Source organism: Teleopsis dalmanni, chromosome 1 (assembly GCF_002237135.1).
Source record: "Teleopsis dalmanni isolate 2A chromosome 1, ASM223713v2, whole genome shotgun sequence".
Classification (NCBI taxonomy): domain Eukaryota; kingdom Metazoa; phylum Arthropoda; class Insecta; order Diptera; family Diopsidae; genus Teleopsis; species Teleopsis dalmanni.
The window spans coordinates 220,995,184-221,009,776 of record NC_051846.1 but is presented as its reverse complement, the minus strand read 5'-3'; the positions used below and the strand labels follow the sequence as shown (position 1 = coordinate 221,009,776).

General features: G+C 36.5%; 3 protein-coding genes across 3 annotated transcripts in view; 1 reads left to right on the top strand and 2 right to left on the bottom strand.

The window, feature by feature from the left end:
- Positions 1-764: 764 nt before the first annotated feature.
- On the bottom strand, positions 765-2,756 carry LOC119667421. The gene has a single exon (XM_038076710.1). It carries the CDS (start codon positions 2,754-2,756, stop codon positions 765-767), a length of 1,992 nt encoding a protein of 663 aa, XP_037932638.1.
- Positions 2,757-3,075: 319 nt separating this feature from the next.
- On the top strand, positions 3,076-4,089 carry LOC119672277 (protein telomere ends associated-like). The gene is made up of 2 exons (XM_038083290.1): positions 3,076-3,685; positions 3,747-4,089. The coding sequence occupies exons 1-2, from the start codon at positions 3,591-3,593 to the stop codon at positions 4,084-4,086; spliced, it is 435 nt and encodes a 144-aa protein (XP_037939218.1). The 5' UTR covers positions 3,076-3,590; the 3' UTR covers positions 4,087-4,089.
- Positions 4,090-4,632: 543 nt separating this feature from the next.
- The window catches only part of LOC119667420 (homeobox protein 5-like), a 15,822-nt gene continuing 5,861 nt past the window's right edge, over positions 4,633-14,593 (bottom strand). Inside the window, exons 2-5 of the mRNA XM_038076709.1 lie at positions 9,805-9,933; positions 7,712-8,430; positions 7,286-7,451; positions 4,633-6,764 (exon numbers count right to left, since the gene is read on the bottom strand). Of these exons, the coding sequence (XP_037932637.1) occupies positions 4,635-6,764; positions 7,286-7,451; positions 7,712-8,430; positions 9,805-9,933 (3,144 nt within the window). The 3' untranslated portion in view covers positions 4,633-4,634. The remainder of the gene's footprint in view (positions 6,765-7,285; positions 7,452-7,711; positions 8,431-9,804; positions 9,934-14,593) is intronic.

The window sequence follows — 14,593 nt, the reverse complement described above, 5'->3', positions numbered from 1 at the left end:
ATTTACGTAAAGTGAAGCCTGCAGTTGCTAGAAGCTCCTGAAGTTCGTGCAATTTTTCTGCAGCTTCGATTGGAGTGTGTCCACCTGATAGTACGTCATCAATGTAAAATTCATTTAGAATCGATTCAGCTGCCCGTGGAAAACGAGTTTGCTCCTCTTTTGCCAGAGTACGCAATACTTTGATGGCAAGATATGGAGCACAATTAGTCCCATATGTTACAGTGAGCAACCGGAACGTTGTAGGGGCGTCCCCGTGTCGAACGCGCCACATTATTCGTTGCAAATCCACATCTTTGCTATCAACAAGAATTTGCCTGTACATTTTTTCGATATCTCCTGTAAACACTATAGGGTAATGCCGCCATTGCAAGATGATATTTGATAGATCATTTTGTAATCTGGGACCTATATGCAGACAATCATTAAGCGATATTCCGCTCAAACATTTATTAGAAGCATTGAAGACTACGCGAAGCTTCGTTGTAGAACTCGATGCTTTATAGACACCATGGTGAGGAAGATAACATGTTGAAGCTACATCATACGAGTGTGGCACCACTTCCATATGGCCACAGGTCTGATATTCGTCCATGAAATCTTGGTAGAGTTTGTACATATCCGGATCTCGGGTTAATCGCTGTAACGTGCTGTTTAATAATGCAAGTGCATTTAGTTTACTTGACTTAAGTGTTGCCAAATCAGCTTTCTGCTTGATTGGTAGTCTAACCACATATCGACCCATTGCGTTGCGTACAGTTGTACGCTCAAAAAAAATCTTCACAGTACATTTCATCTTTTGTTAACGGAGCGTGGTTTGTTATTTCTTCCAATTCCCAAAATTTATGTAGCATTTCGTGCAATGTTGCCCGAGTATGACAGCAATTAACTTGTCCTTTCACTGAAATACCCTTTCGTCGCGACAGTCCACCAAAAATTACCCAACCGAGTTGCGTATATTGGGCAACAATATTGTTAGTTGGATGCCGTTTTAGTCGCTCATAGACAATAGCAGCATAATCTGAAGCGCTCAAAATCATATCGACTGCCCCCGGAACCTGTAATTGAGGATCAGCTAAATCTAAATTCATGAACTCACCAAGCGCTTCTTTCGGTATGGGAATGGTTGGGGTAACGCTACCCACTCGTGGAAGTATTAGTGCAACACAATTCATGTTGAAATCGGATTTTAACGAATGGATTGTAAATGAAACCATTCCTCTTGAATTGGCGACCCTTTCACCATTTGCACCACTCACCGGCACTATGACATTTGTTTTGTCCAGTTTTAACCGCTGCACGATGAATTCGCTGACAAACGTTGCTTCCGACGCGCTATCCAAAAGAGCTCGCACAATAAGCTTCTGACCAGAAGGACTCCTTACCTCTATCAATGCAGTGCCAATTAAAACAGTCTGTAGATGTAAAGTTCGAGCACCTTGATTAGCACTGGAAATGTATGTATTATTTGATGTGACAGCGTATTTCTTAGTCGCTTCAGTGGTCTTTTCCGGTATATTTGAGTAATTAGTTTCTCCACCACTTCCACTATGGTCATGTAGTAATGTATGATGCGCTGCATTACATCGCAGACACCGATATTTCGATGGACAATTATGACCCATGTGTCCCGTTCTCAAACAATTGAAACACAATCTTGCAGATCTGACTACCTCATATCTCTTTGTCCCAGTCATTTGCCGAAATTCTGCGCAATATGCCAGTAAATGCTTACCTTGACAATGCACGCATTGTTGAACAGTGGTATGATGGCTTTTCACGAACCCCTTTGTTCTGATAGGTGTTACAAACTTTTTCTCCTGATTAGAGTTATCGGTCATGCTATTAACTACCTCCAGCGAATGTATTCGATTTTCTAAGAAACTGACCAGCTCCTCAAATTTTGGAATTTGTTCTAAACTGGTTGTTGACAGCTCCCAAGCTGAGCGTGTTTTCGTGTCTAATTTTTGGAGAAGGGTAAAGACCAACCAATCGTCCCAATGCTGCACTGGACGACCCAATTGCTCTAACGCACGCACAGCTGACGTGATGGTGTCACATAACAAGCGTAAACTATTTGGTAACCCATCAGACACCGTTGTTAAATTAACAATTTGTTTTAAATACGCATTAAGAATGATCCTCTTGTTCTCATACTTGCGGACGAGTAAACTCCATGCTACTGCCCAATGTGCATCTGTTGTAGTAATGTTGTCTAGGGCGTGTTGAGCGTCCAACACTAACGCATCTTTTAAATATTGAAGTTTCTGTGTATTAGACAATGCAACGTTATTTGATACAACTGACGTGAATAAATCCTTAAATGCGTACCAGTGCAGATAATTACCATCAAACGACGGAATTTTAATACGTGGTAAATTAGACGTCAGTTCCATGCTTGACACACCTTTAATTACAGTTTCGTTATTACCTGGAGATTCTATAACTTCAGTGCTTTCTAACTCATCGATTAGCTCTCCCATCATTTCCGAATAAATTATTTCAATTTCCATGTAACTGTCTTCGCTAACTAACGCTTTTATTGTGTCACTCACTTCTTCCACCTTTGCACCGTCATAAATATTGGCCAACAAATCTTCTCGAGCTTCCTTGTACTGCGTCCAGTAACTTTCCAAGAGATTCTTTCTGGCAGTGAAGAAACCTTTTGTTTGCTTGCTTTTTGCCGTTTTCCGTATGTTGGTGGAGAAGTTTTTCAGCAGGGATTGCGTAGCTTCCAATTTTCTGGCGATTTTTTGCATTTTCAGATTTTATGCGAATCAACTGTGATTATTTTCGAAAGTAAATAATTGTGCCCAGCGGCTATAAAATTTGGTAGATATGCCCAGCGGCTATGAATATGAAAGATACGCCCAGTGGCTATAACTTTGAGAAATATGCCCAGCGGCCAGACGAAGCACGCGATCTTCGTAGGCAGCAACACACAATTGAACGCAAAAGATATGTTGCTCCCCGCAAGGGATGCCAAAAATGTTCGTTAAATGCGGTTTTTTCTTTATTTAAAGTTTCAAAGAATATTTCATTTATTTATCTCTAATATTACTTATCATATACAACATATTTTTAAATGTAATTAGAACAAAACTCAAACAAATTTACTGCACAACACGAAACACAACCGAACACGACGGATGCTCGTACAACAAGAAGAATGAAAAAACTTGCTAACCATTAAAGGCAGCCCACACACAGTGGTTGCCAGATTGATATAGATAATTTTAAACAAGTTCATTGAAAATACAAATATAATCGATGTAATTAAAGATTATATTAAAGATAAATATCCAACAGCCTTAGAAACATATCTCACGGAACCAGAAATCATGTTCAGGGTAAAAAAGACATATAACGTTTTTTACAAAAGACCACAGCGACGATGTGTAGCACCAATGAAATATGTTCGCATCACTAGTGACTGTGATGAAAACACAAAACAACGTTTGTTTAAAATTCCACACTATTATAAACATTTGTGTGAAAATAAAGATAATGAACATCAAAGCGTAAAAAAAAGTTTAAAGAAACAAGATAGTTCTCCACATAAAAATATAAATAGGTAAATATTAAGTAGAGAAATGATTGATTATTTAGCCATTAAAAAATTTATGTATGTGCATTATAGCGTTACCGATAAAAAGATATTAGAAGAAAAGATCCTGGGACTAAAGAGGTATTTAAGTTATTTAAATAAATAAATTATTTTATTAAAACGGAATTTTTTATAAATATAGTATTATATCAAATTTTGATGCTAACAACAAAGAAACAAATGAAAAAGTGCGCAACCTTCCAGTCAGTTTTGAAACGTTTAAAAGGTTAACTTTTCACAATGATGTTATTGCTAACATTTGCCAAAGCATAAAGGAGTTGGAGTATGAGTTGCCAATTTCAAATATATCAAAAGAAGAATTATTTGATAATAATAAATTACTTCGGAGTTACTACAAAACATTTTACATGCAAACGGTTATTCGGACAATATTTCCATTGAAAATAAAACCATGTCCAGGACGTTTTAAGGACAAACTTTTGAAATATCCAGAAATTACGTCAGATCATGAAGGTAAATAAAAATATTTTAACCCTATTGCAACTAATTCTCGATTTAGAGTTTCGTTCCAAACGCGTCCTGATTGCTTGAGACCATATATTGAACGTAGAAGTTTACATACCTTGCCTGAGCTATCGTTAAAACCCTTCGGCTGTTTCATGTATATTTCTTCATCGATCGAACATTGTTGCACGAGGTTGGGTGGATTTATTATAAATCCACCAGCAAAATAAAGTGGGTATTTCGTTTGTATGAGCGTGGCACTTCTTTGTACTATAGATTCTTTGCTCTGAGTATACTCATATAACTATTAATTTAGCGATCAGTTGACGTATAAATAATAGAGAAAAAACCGCAAATCAATTATAAGAAACATAATTACAAATACAAAAATAAAAATTAAATTTTTTAATTAATATTAATAGTAAATGATAGCGAAGAAACCCACCCAATAAGAAGCTTTCATTTGGAAGGAACACTTTAGGCAGTGCAACAGCGGGTACGGCAAGTTTAGGGCGTTTTACTAAAAGTGCGTGAATAACTTTGAGTTTTTGACTTTGGCTCTTAACTAACTAACCAAGTTTTCCACATCGGATACCATGACTTCCAGATCGGAAGGTAGCTCGCGCTCTGCAGGTGTTGGCGGTGCAGCGTGCTGCGGAGGTGGTGGCGGATGATAATTATGTGATTGTTGGCGTACTGAGTTCGAGCGTTGTTGCGACTGTTGCTGTTGTTGTTGTTGTTGTTGTTGTTGCTGTTGCTGTTGCTGTTGCTGTTGCTGCTGCTGCTGCAATTGTTGAGTTGCAGCAGTGGAACTATGCATCGATGGCACGCTGCCGCGACTTCTCGAATGCGCTAGATTCTGACCCGTGCTGTTGACATTTGCTGTTGGATTCATAGCGGGCGGACTTTGTCGACTATTGTTGGTTACTGTAGTTGAGTTGTTGTTGAAGAGACTTGCACGCGGTATGTTACTAAAACTAGCACGATTAGTACGCTGAGCATTAAATTGTGGCAGTTGGTGTTGTTGTTGCTGTTGGTTAGCAGTACTGTTGGTTGTAATTGTATTTGCGTTGGATGTAGGTGGTGCGATGCTTGGATTGGTGGGCATTAGCGGTTGCGTTTGTTGCGCTGTACTGCTTGAACTACGCCGCAATGGCAACATTTGACTATGACTTTGCTGTTGACCATTGCTGGCTGTTGATTTTGTTGCTTCCTGCAGGTTTGTTGCGGAATTATCACGTCGCAGATTTACATTTGAGCTGCTGCGTTTCGTGCCAGAAACTTGCGGGGGATCTTTACCATTCTTAGTGGTGCCGGATTTCAGATTGAGACTGCTACGTTTTTTTGATTTGGTCAAATTACTTTGACTGGAATTGATAAGATTCTGTGTGCTGCCAAAATTACGGCTCAGGTTCGTGGAATTACTTTCGCTAAGTTTGCGTGAATTTCTATTGGGCGCAACGACGAACGGATTATGACTGGAAAGCGAGTTGGAGCGTGTGTACTTCAGTGCACGCTGTGACTGTGTTGAGGCATTTGAATTGGACTCCATATTCGTTTTGCTGGAACTACGACTTATTTTAGTGGTAGGAACCTTTACAGCTGTATGCTCAGCTCCATTGGGGGCAGTGCGTGACTCATTAAGTTGCGTATACTGCATGTTCTCATAGAATGGATTTTCAAGTTTAGATGGCAAGGATTTCGGATTCAAAGTCTCGTAATTTGGTTCGTTTAGCGTCAATATTTGATTGTCTTCGTCATTATTGCCACGCAGCAGTAAAGCAGTACGTTTCGTTTTCTCACCGTTGGAGCTCTTGCTACCGTCGGCACTTTGGCGTTTACTCTCATTACTGGCACTTAGTCTATGCTGTCGTTTTTTATTAGCAGCAGCACCGTTACTTGCTCCCACTACGTGAGTTTTTACTTTAGCGTTTTTAGAGAGGCGCAGAGCAAACTTGAACGGAGGTTTATAAACCACTTGAAGCTTGACCTTTTCATTTGATAGATTACCCATGGACTTGGTTTTCTGTGGCGCTTTCTGTACCAAGCGCTCAGGAGTAGATTGAGATTTACTTATAACTTTGCGTACTTTGGATGAGTGTTCAATATGGGATAGGGGCTGTGCGACAATAGGCGATTCTAGTAACCATTTCTGAACTTTGCCAAACGTGTTGGTGTGGGCACCAGATGCGCCAGCTGTATTTTGAGCATTGCGGGCTGAGTAATCAATTATTTCCTTGTTGTGTTTCTTGAACTTTTTCAGTTTTTTAGCATCATTGGCCACTTTTTCCGAATTGGATGTTATAGGATTTGTGATTAGTCTATTGGACATATGCGTTGCTGCAGTTGTGGCACCGCCAGTAAAACGATTCTTTTTCGCCCGTACCGGTTTCTTTACCTCAACATTTGCTTCTGCTGCAGGTGCAATCGTTTTAGCCGCTACACGATTTCCGCTTGCATGGGTGGACTTCACACCTACTTTGCCATTCGTAGCTGCTTTCTTACCAGCGCTCTTGCTGCTGCGTTCGCCGCGCACCTTCTTCTTGAGAGGCACCTTTGTGCGGACAGCTGTATGCACGATAACGCCGTTGTTGTCGTCTGGCAGACGTACTGTTTCGGTTGTGGCGCTGTGGATAATTGTCACTGATTTTAGTTTCAGATTGGAGCGCTTCGCCAGGAGCTTGGTGCTTAGTACCTAAAAGCGAACGAAAGTTATTTTGGTAAATAAAAATATTTAAAAATAGTGAAACTAAATTTAATATATTAAATGAATATCTGAGTGCTACGCGGAATGACACTGTCGGTATGACTACAGCTTGAAGTCTAGCGTTATGACGGCGCGATTACTTGAATTGCAAATATTTTTGCTCGAAACACTTACACGCTTCGGTCATAGCAATCTTTTCTTCATATTCGTCCTTTAAAATATTTGTTACAAATCTTAAAATCTATTGTTCACAAACCAAAAATTATTAAAAAAAAAAGACATCATTTCATTTATTAAAATTTATAAATTTCAAACAAAAATATTATTAGTGCATTTGTGTATAAATGAATAACGTAAATATTTTTTACTGTTCACTGAGCTAAGCTACAATAAATTGCAAATCAATGTCAATTCTGCTGTTCGACAAGACAATTTCCTGCGTTTTGCTTCACAGCAATCCTTTGCGCAAATGCTTTTTGCTGCAAATCCTGTGAACTACGATTACTTACCAGCAGTATAAAGACGCCGATTGCTGCCAATGCCACCGTATACCAGTTCTGCAGAATCCACTTTTTGAATGTAGCAATACTCTCTTCAGATAAGAGCAGTTTCCGCAGTGTAGCCAACGGTCCGGAAGGATCAACTTCACGACATTTCTGGAAGACGTCGCAATAACTGTCCGAAAATGAAATGAAAAGCCATTGAAATATAAAAAATTTATAGAATTTATTTCATGTGTAAATTTTGTTAAAAGACTTTCGCTTATTTTTTCAACTGAAAATTGGGCGCACAGCGATGAGATATGACATGGTAGAATAATGTCACAAATCGTTATTACGCGCAACTGAAGTAGAACCACCAATGCAGTTGGTACTTGATCTTATGCGTAACATTTCTTCTTCACTTTTTTTGGCTTACATTAATCTTTTACTTACCCATTATAATCGTTGCAGGGTGTGCCTGGTTTCGCGTACATGTCAGGCACATCAAACGGTGGCTCATTCCATTCGAACGAACTGCGGCACGGATTGTCTTCACCAGGAAGCTTGCAACACAATTCACATGACTTGATTTTATCATCCTTTGGTCCTGGTATGCATTGGCATGACTCGAGGCCATAAGCCAAACATATACTGCCCGTGCAGTCACCCATGTAGCAAACGAATTCTTTATTGCAAATGGTTTTGTTGGGTTTATTAACCGAGGGTGGACATTGTGGCATGCGCCCGTCGCAAAAGCTCGGATCGCGGCAACCGTTATCATCACGACACTTATCGCCAAACTTCAGTTTACAATCTGTAGTACAGCAGGGTCCTTGTGATGGACTGCACATGGCACGCGGTGTTAATGTGCAAGGTTTCTCATCAATTCGAGGGTGTCGCGACATGGGGAAGCAGCAAGCATCCTTACAATCCTCTTCCCAACCGCAATCACACTGTTCGCCTGGCTCCACAACGCCGTTACCACAAATCGATGTTTGAGGTTCTGTGAAGCAACCTTTAGCGCTGCGTGCTTTAGCGTTCAGTACCGGCTCAATGGATTTTAGCGAACAAGGCGAGAATTTATTATTGTTCTTCTTATCTCCTGAAGTGGCACGAGCAAACATTATGTAGTTGCCGTCTTCTCCACCAGGAGTGCACTGCTCGGGATCATGCTAAATAAGAACATAACTTTATTGAGTATTTGCATTTATGTTATAAAGTAATTAAGAAACCAATTATTTAATAAATAAAAGAGAAGCATAATATTTCTAGTAGAAAGTAAAATTATTTTAATTATTTTCACAACAATAAATTAGTTATTGTATGTATTTTTATTAGTGACCACATTTTCAATCTAATTAAGCAGTTTTAGCTGGCATATGTGTCCGTTCCCCTGTCCGCCCTTATGCCTAATTGCAGCATAAACAACTAACAACACGAAAATGATAGCACAGCGAATTAACCGAAGTTTGTGTTTTCGTGTTAGTGTTACACTCCTTCACCAATACAAACAACAACGCATGCATTGTGCGAACGCATTCAACAGCAGCAACAGCAACAGCAGCAACAGCAACAGCAGCAGCAGCAACAACACAAATGAAATCGATGGCGCTGTTGGCATTGCACACATGAGTTTTGCTTATGCTTTGATGTTGTTATTGTTATTCAATGCCACTAAATGAACACAATTGTTGTTGTTCCTCAGAACAGCATCAGTTGTGCGGTTATTTTTGCGTTGTACGTATAGACAATGGGTGCGTTGTTGTGTTGTGTTGTGTTGAATTTTGTTGAGTTGTGCTTCGTGAGCATGCGACGAACTGTGAATAATTTTATTAAGAATGAGCGAGCAGACAAGATGTACAAGTTCATGCAGTTTTTACTGTTGTTTCGCTGCCATGATGACTAGGTTGTTGTAGTTGTTATTTTTGCTAATGTAGAACCTCAAATTTGATGCATATTGGCAACAAGTTAAAGAAGTTGCTTACGGTCTAAGTTAAACATTGCGTAGGAGAAATGTCTAAACTATTTTTCACCACTTCAATTGTAGGCCTTTCCAAAATAATCACTATTTCTTTGTTACGTAAATATATTATGAAAAATTGTTAAGCAATGACCATTATATTTATTAGTATATTCTGTTATTCAACATTATATGTATGTCTTTTCAGCTATGCATTGCGATAAAATTGAAATAATTTATAAAACAAAATTTAAAATTAAGTCTTTGAAAAAATTCATGCATTTAATCTTTGTTTTTATGTAGGAGCTAATATACACATATTTAGATTACTTTCTTATCTATTCCTCACCTTTTTCTAAAAAATTATTGTTAAAATGTTTTGGACAATTATTAAATGAACCCCTCAAAATTGCTTAATAAAAATAGGCAAAAAAGGTTAATGGGAAACCAATAATTTTCAGATTTTAAATAGTAATAATAAAAAATATATGCAAAAGTGGAAAAAACACAAAATCAATAAAAAATAAAACTAAAAAAGCGATCCTAATAACAATAAAGAAATAAATTTTATGCCATAAAAACTTACGGGTGAACCGAAATTGTGTCCGATTTCATGTGCCAGCGTTACATGAGATACAGCGGGTGGCACATGTTTCCCGTAATTGAGCAGCGTAACTATGCCAGTATTCAAGGACTTCAATGAACCGCGGTAGTGCTGGAAAAGAGAGAGAAGTATATGTATATTACAAATCCAATACAAAAGCAGGCGAAAAAAAAATTTCTAAATAATTTTTTATTATTAAAAGAAAACAGCAAAGAAAAAAAATAAAATTTTTTATATTTACGAAACAGAAAAAAAATAATTTTAGCAAAATAGGGATATAGCATCTTTTAGAGTAAAAGAAGGTAAATTTTTTTTCTACCCATAAACAAAAATAATTTAATTAAGCGTATGAAATTTTAAGTTATATGACATTCTTATGAGTTTTAATTAATTTAATTGAACTTTGTAAAAAATGTCTTTTATTTATGTTTAGTAAAAAACAAAAAAGTTATTTGTTATTACATTTAATGAACAGGAAATATTTTTTTTTATAATTTTAATATTTTTTTAAAAATTAGTAAATATTTGATATCCTTACTGCGATGCACTGATTTCGTATCCTGCTGTAACGTTTCTTTACAAGGCAAACTTTTAGACAACTTAGTATTCGCAACATTTCGTTAGCAATTCTCGTAAACAGAGTTTAAATGCACAACAAAAGCGCATACAGGCATTCGGGCATTCGGGCATTTGGCAAATATGCAAATTAATCATACATCAAATAATTTATCATTCAAACTCGGACGAGTTGAGTTTCATTTAAATGCATGCGCATTTATTTATGTACTCGCCGCTATTATTCACTGGCGTTTGTTAAGCCAAAAAGTCGTCAATAGATAAGCACAGCACACAACACACAACACACACTACACACTACGCACTACACAATTCGATTACAACCACTACACCAACAAAAGCAACAATAAAAACTTCTCTATGCAATAATATATTTCAACTAAGAAACAACAACTACAACAAAAGCAACAACTACAACATTAATATAATACGTTGGCTTTGTTTTTGTATGCATTTTTATGCTGCCCGCGCCTCAAGTTAATCCATAGCATGTTGAGTCATGACCACGATCATGGCCACTAGCACAGCATCATTTCTCTCGTATGGATGGATGGCTGTACTATTTTGTATTAGTAATTGTTGTTGTTTTTATTTACATTTTTGTTGCCTTGGTGGCTTTTGTTGTTCGCGTTGTTTGCGTTGTTGCTGTTTTGCACATAATCAGTAATCATTTATTTATTCATTTTTTGAGTGATGGCAGCACTACCAACAGCAACAGCAGCAGCAACAACAACAACAACAACAACAATAACAGCACAAGCATAAACAATCAACTCTAACATTACTCTGTTATACACTAAAGCTCAAAAAGGATATCTATGAATTTAGTGCCGTCCTAAAGTTGGATGTAGTACGTCCTGCAAATAAAATCACTGAACCGCTATACTCTAATCATACGTTGGCGGTGTAGCTGCTGTAACAAAAACGACAATGAACAACAGCTATGCAAATATCCACAACGAACCAGCGGCAGTGGGTATGAATACTAAATCAAAATACAAACAAACGAAAAAAACAAAAAAATACAAACAACAACAAAGACTGAAGTAGAAGTAGTCCAATTTGTGTTTTTAGAATACGAATACGCAGTAGATATAAATTAGGGTTTCTGGCCAAAGTCAGACATTGGTAGGATATTGTAATGCCGTACATTGTCGTATAACATAGATATGATAATAGTCTTCCATAAATTGCGAATACAAGTATATGACCTCGTTTAAGAAACTCGCAGCAAACTGTGATCTATTGAAGAGATCACAATTGAAGGAAACCTATTTTGGTTTGTGGCAGAGATACAGCTTAAAGACACCCCATAACCATTATGTAACCGAATAGCTTCACTGATTGAAAATAGTTAAAAAAACTATTTTATTTTTATTAATTGTTCAGGTATGAAATACGGCACTGATGTCCCCATAATGTCCTAGTCCATATAAGAATGTTGATCATTCCTAAATACTATTAACCCACGTTTCTATCATTTGGTGCTCTTATTATCATCTGGAGTTCATCTAAGGCCTTTCGTATGAGTATAAAAATAACATATATTTATAAAAATAACATATGAAGTTTTCATAATTTCACACATTTATTTGACATCTAACATTATAAGACGAAGAGTAGTAAACAAAAAGTAACCTATGTTATAAATGCTGGGTAATCAAAGCTTTTGCATGGAGCAGAAGTGCTCCATACATTTCTTGTAATCTCCAGTTTTCTTCAATTTGTGTCTATTAGGTATATTAGGATAAGCTATATCTGATTCGTTACTCAATAAAACCTGATAAAGACTGTACCAAGCAACTTTAATAAACGATTACGAATTTAGATAGCCTATATCTATATATAAAATATATAAGGTTATATATTTGTGTACGCATATTATCTCCATGCCTTCTTCTATTTTGAAAGGTTGCGTTCGTTCAAGTCTATGGGTAATACGACTGCATTTAGAAACGAATGTGAATATTTTATGGGAATATGATTTCTAAATGTTTTTTGTATAATTTTTAATAAGACTGACATAGATTATATTTATATCCTAACCGTGCTTTACACTTTGGGAGATTTACTAAAGATACAACTAATATTTAGAAGTACATTGTTTTATTTATATCCTTATCCTTACAATCCATATCCTTCACTGCTTTACACGTTAATTCGTAATAACACAACGTTCCATTATATGAGCATAAGTGGGCTCTGGACAAAAGATCGTTAGTCTAATTCAGGGTGTACAATGATTTGTTTTGGCCCGCAATCGTATCTGGTGTGGACAGCTCTGGTCTAATTTAATCGCATTAATTCATGCGATTAGTGCAATAGAACCAATATTTTAAGCCAAAATGTGAATTACTTAAACTTTAAAATCCTTTTTAATATAACTAAATCTAAAAGCTAAAAACTATGCAGTGCAACCAGAAAAGTAACAATCAAGCATTGTTTATAAACTCAAACAGTTTTATACTTAAGTGACTTGCAAATGGGTAAATAAAGGGGTTCGCTTGTCAGCTGCAATCACAATGAACCCCCAAAAAAGTGAAAAGTCAATGGGGAAAGCAAGAAAGCAAGGTTCAAAACTACCATTCACAATGCAAAAGTGAATACAATGGAATTATCCACACCCTTGCGCACGTCCCATCTAAGAAAAAGGCTTTGAATTTTTTGTATTACAGTTTTTGTACGTATCCTTTATCCATATATGCATGTAGTGCAACAACAACAACAACAAATTGGTTATGCAACAAATGCACTAATATGCATTTGTGCTGATGCATATTCATCGGTGCTGGCAACACTGCATATATCCATAGATTGGTATGCAACTGGGTCATTTAGCTGCTGATATTGACTTCCATTCTTCGAACGTCAAAAAATATACCAAAGGATTTTTTTTCCATTATTTTTTTTTCCTTTCATTTTTTCTTCCTTTAAGTTCTTTCACATATCCTCTGTTTTGAAATTCAAAAGGACAATCGTGCTTAAGTGCTGCCAGTTTTCATTTCGAGAGTTTTGAGGGCTAAACTCTAAGTTGAATGTCATTTTTCGTGGCGATGCACGCAATCACAGGCAACGCACATTCGACAACAAAAGCGGATTAAGGCATTTCAACTTTATAGAAACAATGTTTAAAGTAATTAGTAATTTAAAAAGTAATTAAAATCGTAGAAAATATTTCATTTTGAAATTTAAAATATTCAGTGGCAATGTTGAGCTTCCAAAATTTATGAAAGCACATTTTTGGTTTGATTGAGTTTAGGATATGCCGCAGGGTCTCAATTTCAATTACGCGTGAAAAACACGGAATTGTGAATTTTTGTTCCGTGAAAAATGAGCAATTGCACACAATACCAGAAATACAAAGCAGAGCACAGCACAGCACAGAACTCCGAAAACACAATCATAAAACTTAATTTAGCAAATGAAAGTTTGTAAATTGTTCAGTTCTCGCACCGATTCAACAAGATTTGCTATCGAAATTGAATATTTTTAACAACGGATGCTGCGCCACATAGAGCAGCTGTCGACACTAAAAGACCATCAAGGACATGAATGCTCTGGGGCTTTAAACTTAGCACATTTTTATGCTTTGTCATTAAAGATTTTTTGAAAGTAATTTGAGAAACAAAAACATTAATTTACACTTCCTGTGTGGCATGTTTTCTTCAAATAAAAATTTCATTCGTTATTAAAAGTTAATTGCCAAAGACAAATTTAATAACGCCAACGGTGAGGTGAAGTGGAAGACAACGTCGGACGTTCTGCAAGATATTTTAATACGAATAAAACAGTACATTTTATTGCTCTTGCTCTCTTTATTTATTTCAATGTTGCTAAAGTTTTTACTATCGTTACATTGCACCGTCGAATACATACACACTTTGGATTCAAAAATTTCACTTCAAGATTTTACATTCAGGATAATGTGCGATAAGATTATTATCCTCGTGATGACTTAAAATTAGTTTTTCATTCTTAAAAAAATAGTCAATTTTATAAACAAAAGTTAATATGAAAAATTCTGATTCGATGAGAAATATTTCACTAGATGGAATTGATAGGCAACATAAATATGTTTCAGTGAAGAAATATTTTACATTACACATAAAATATTTCTATATATTATTAAAAAAATGTTCTTCAAAAAATAATTTTCCTTGATAAAAACTGATTAGTCATGTTATCTTTTGCTGTT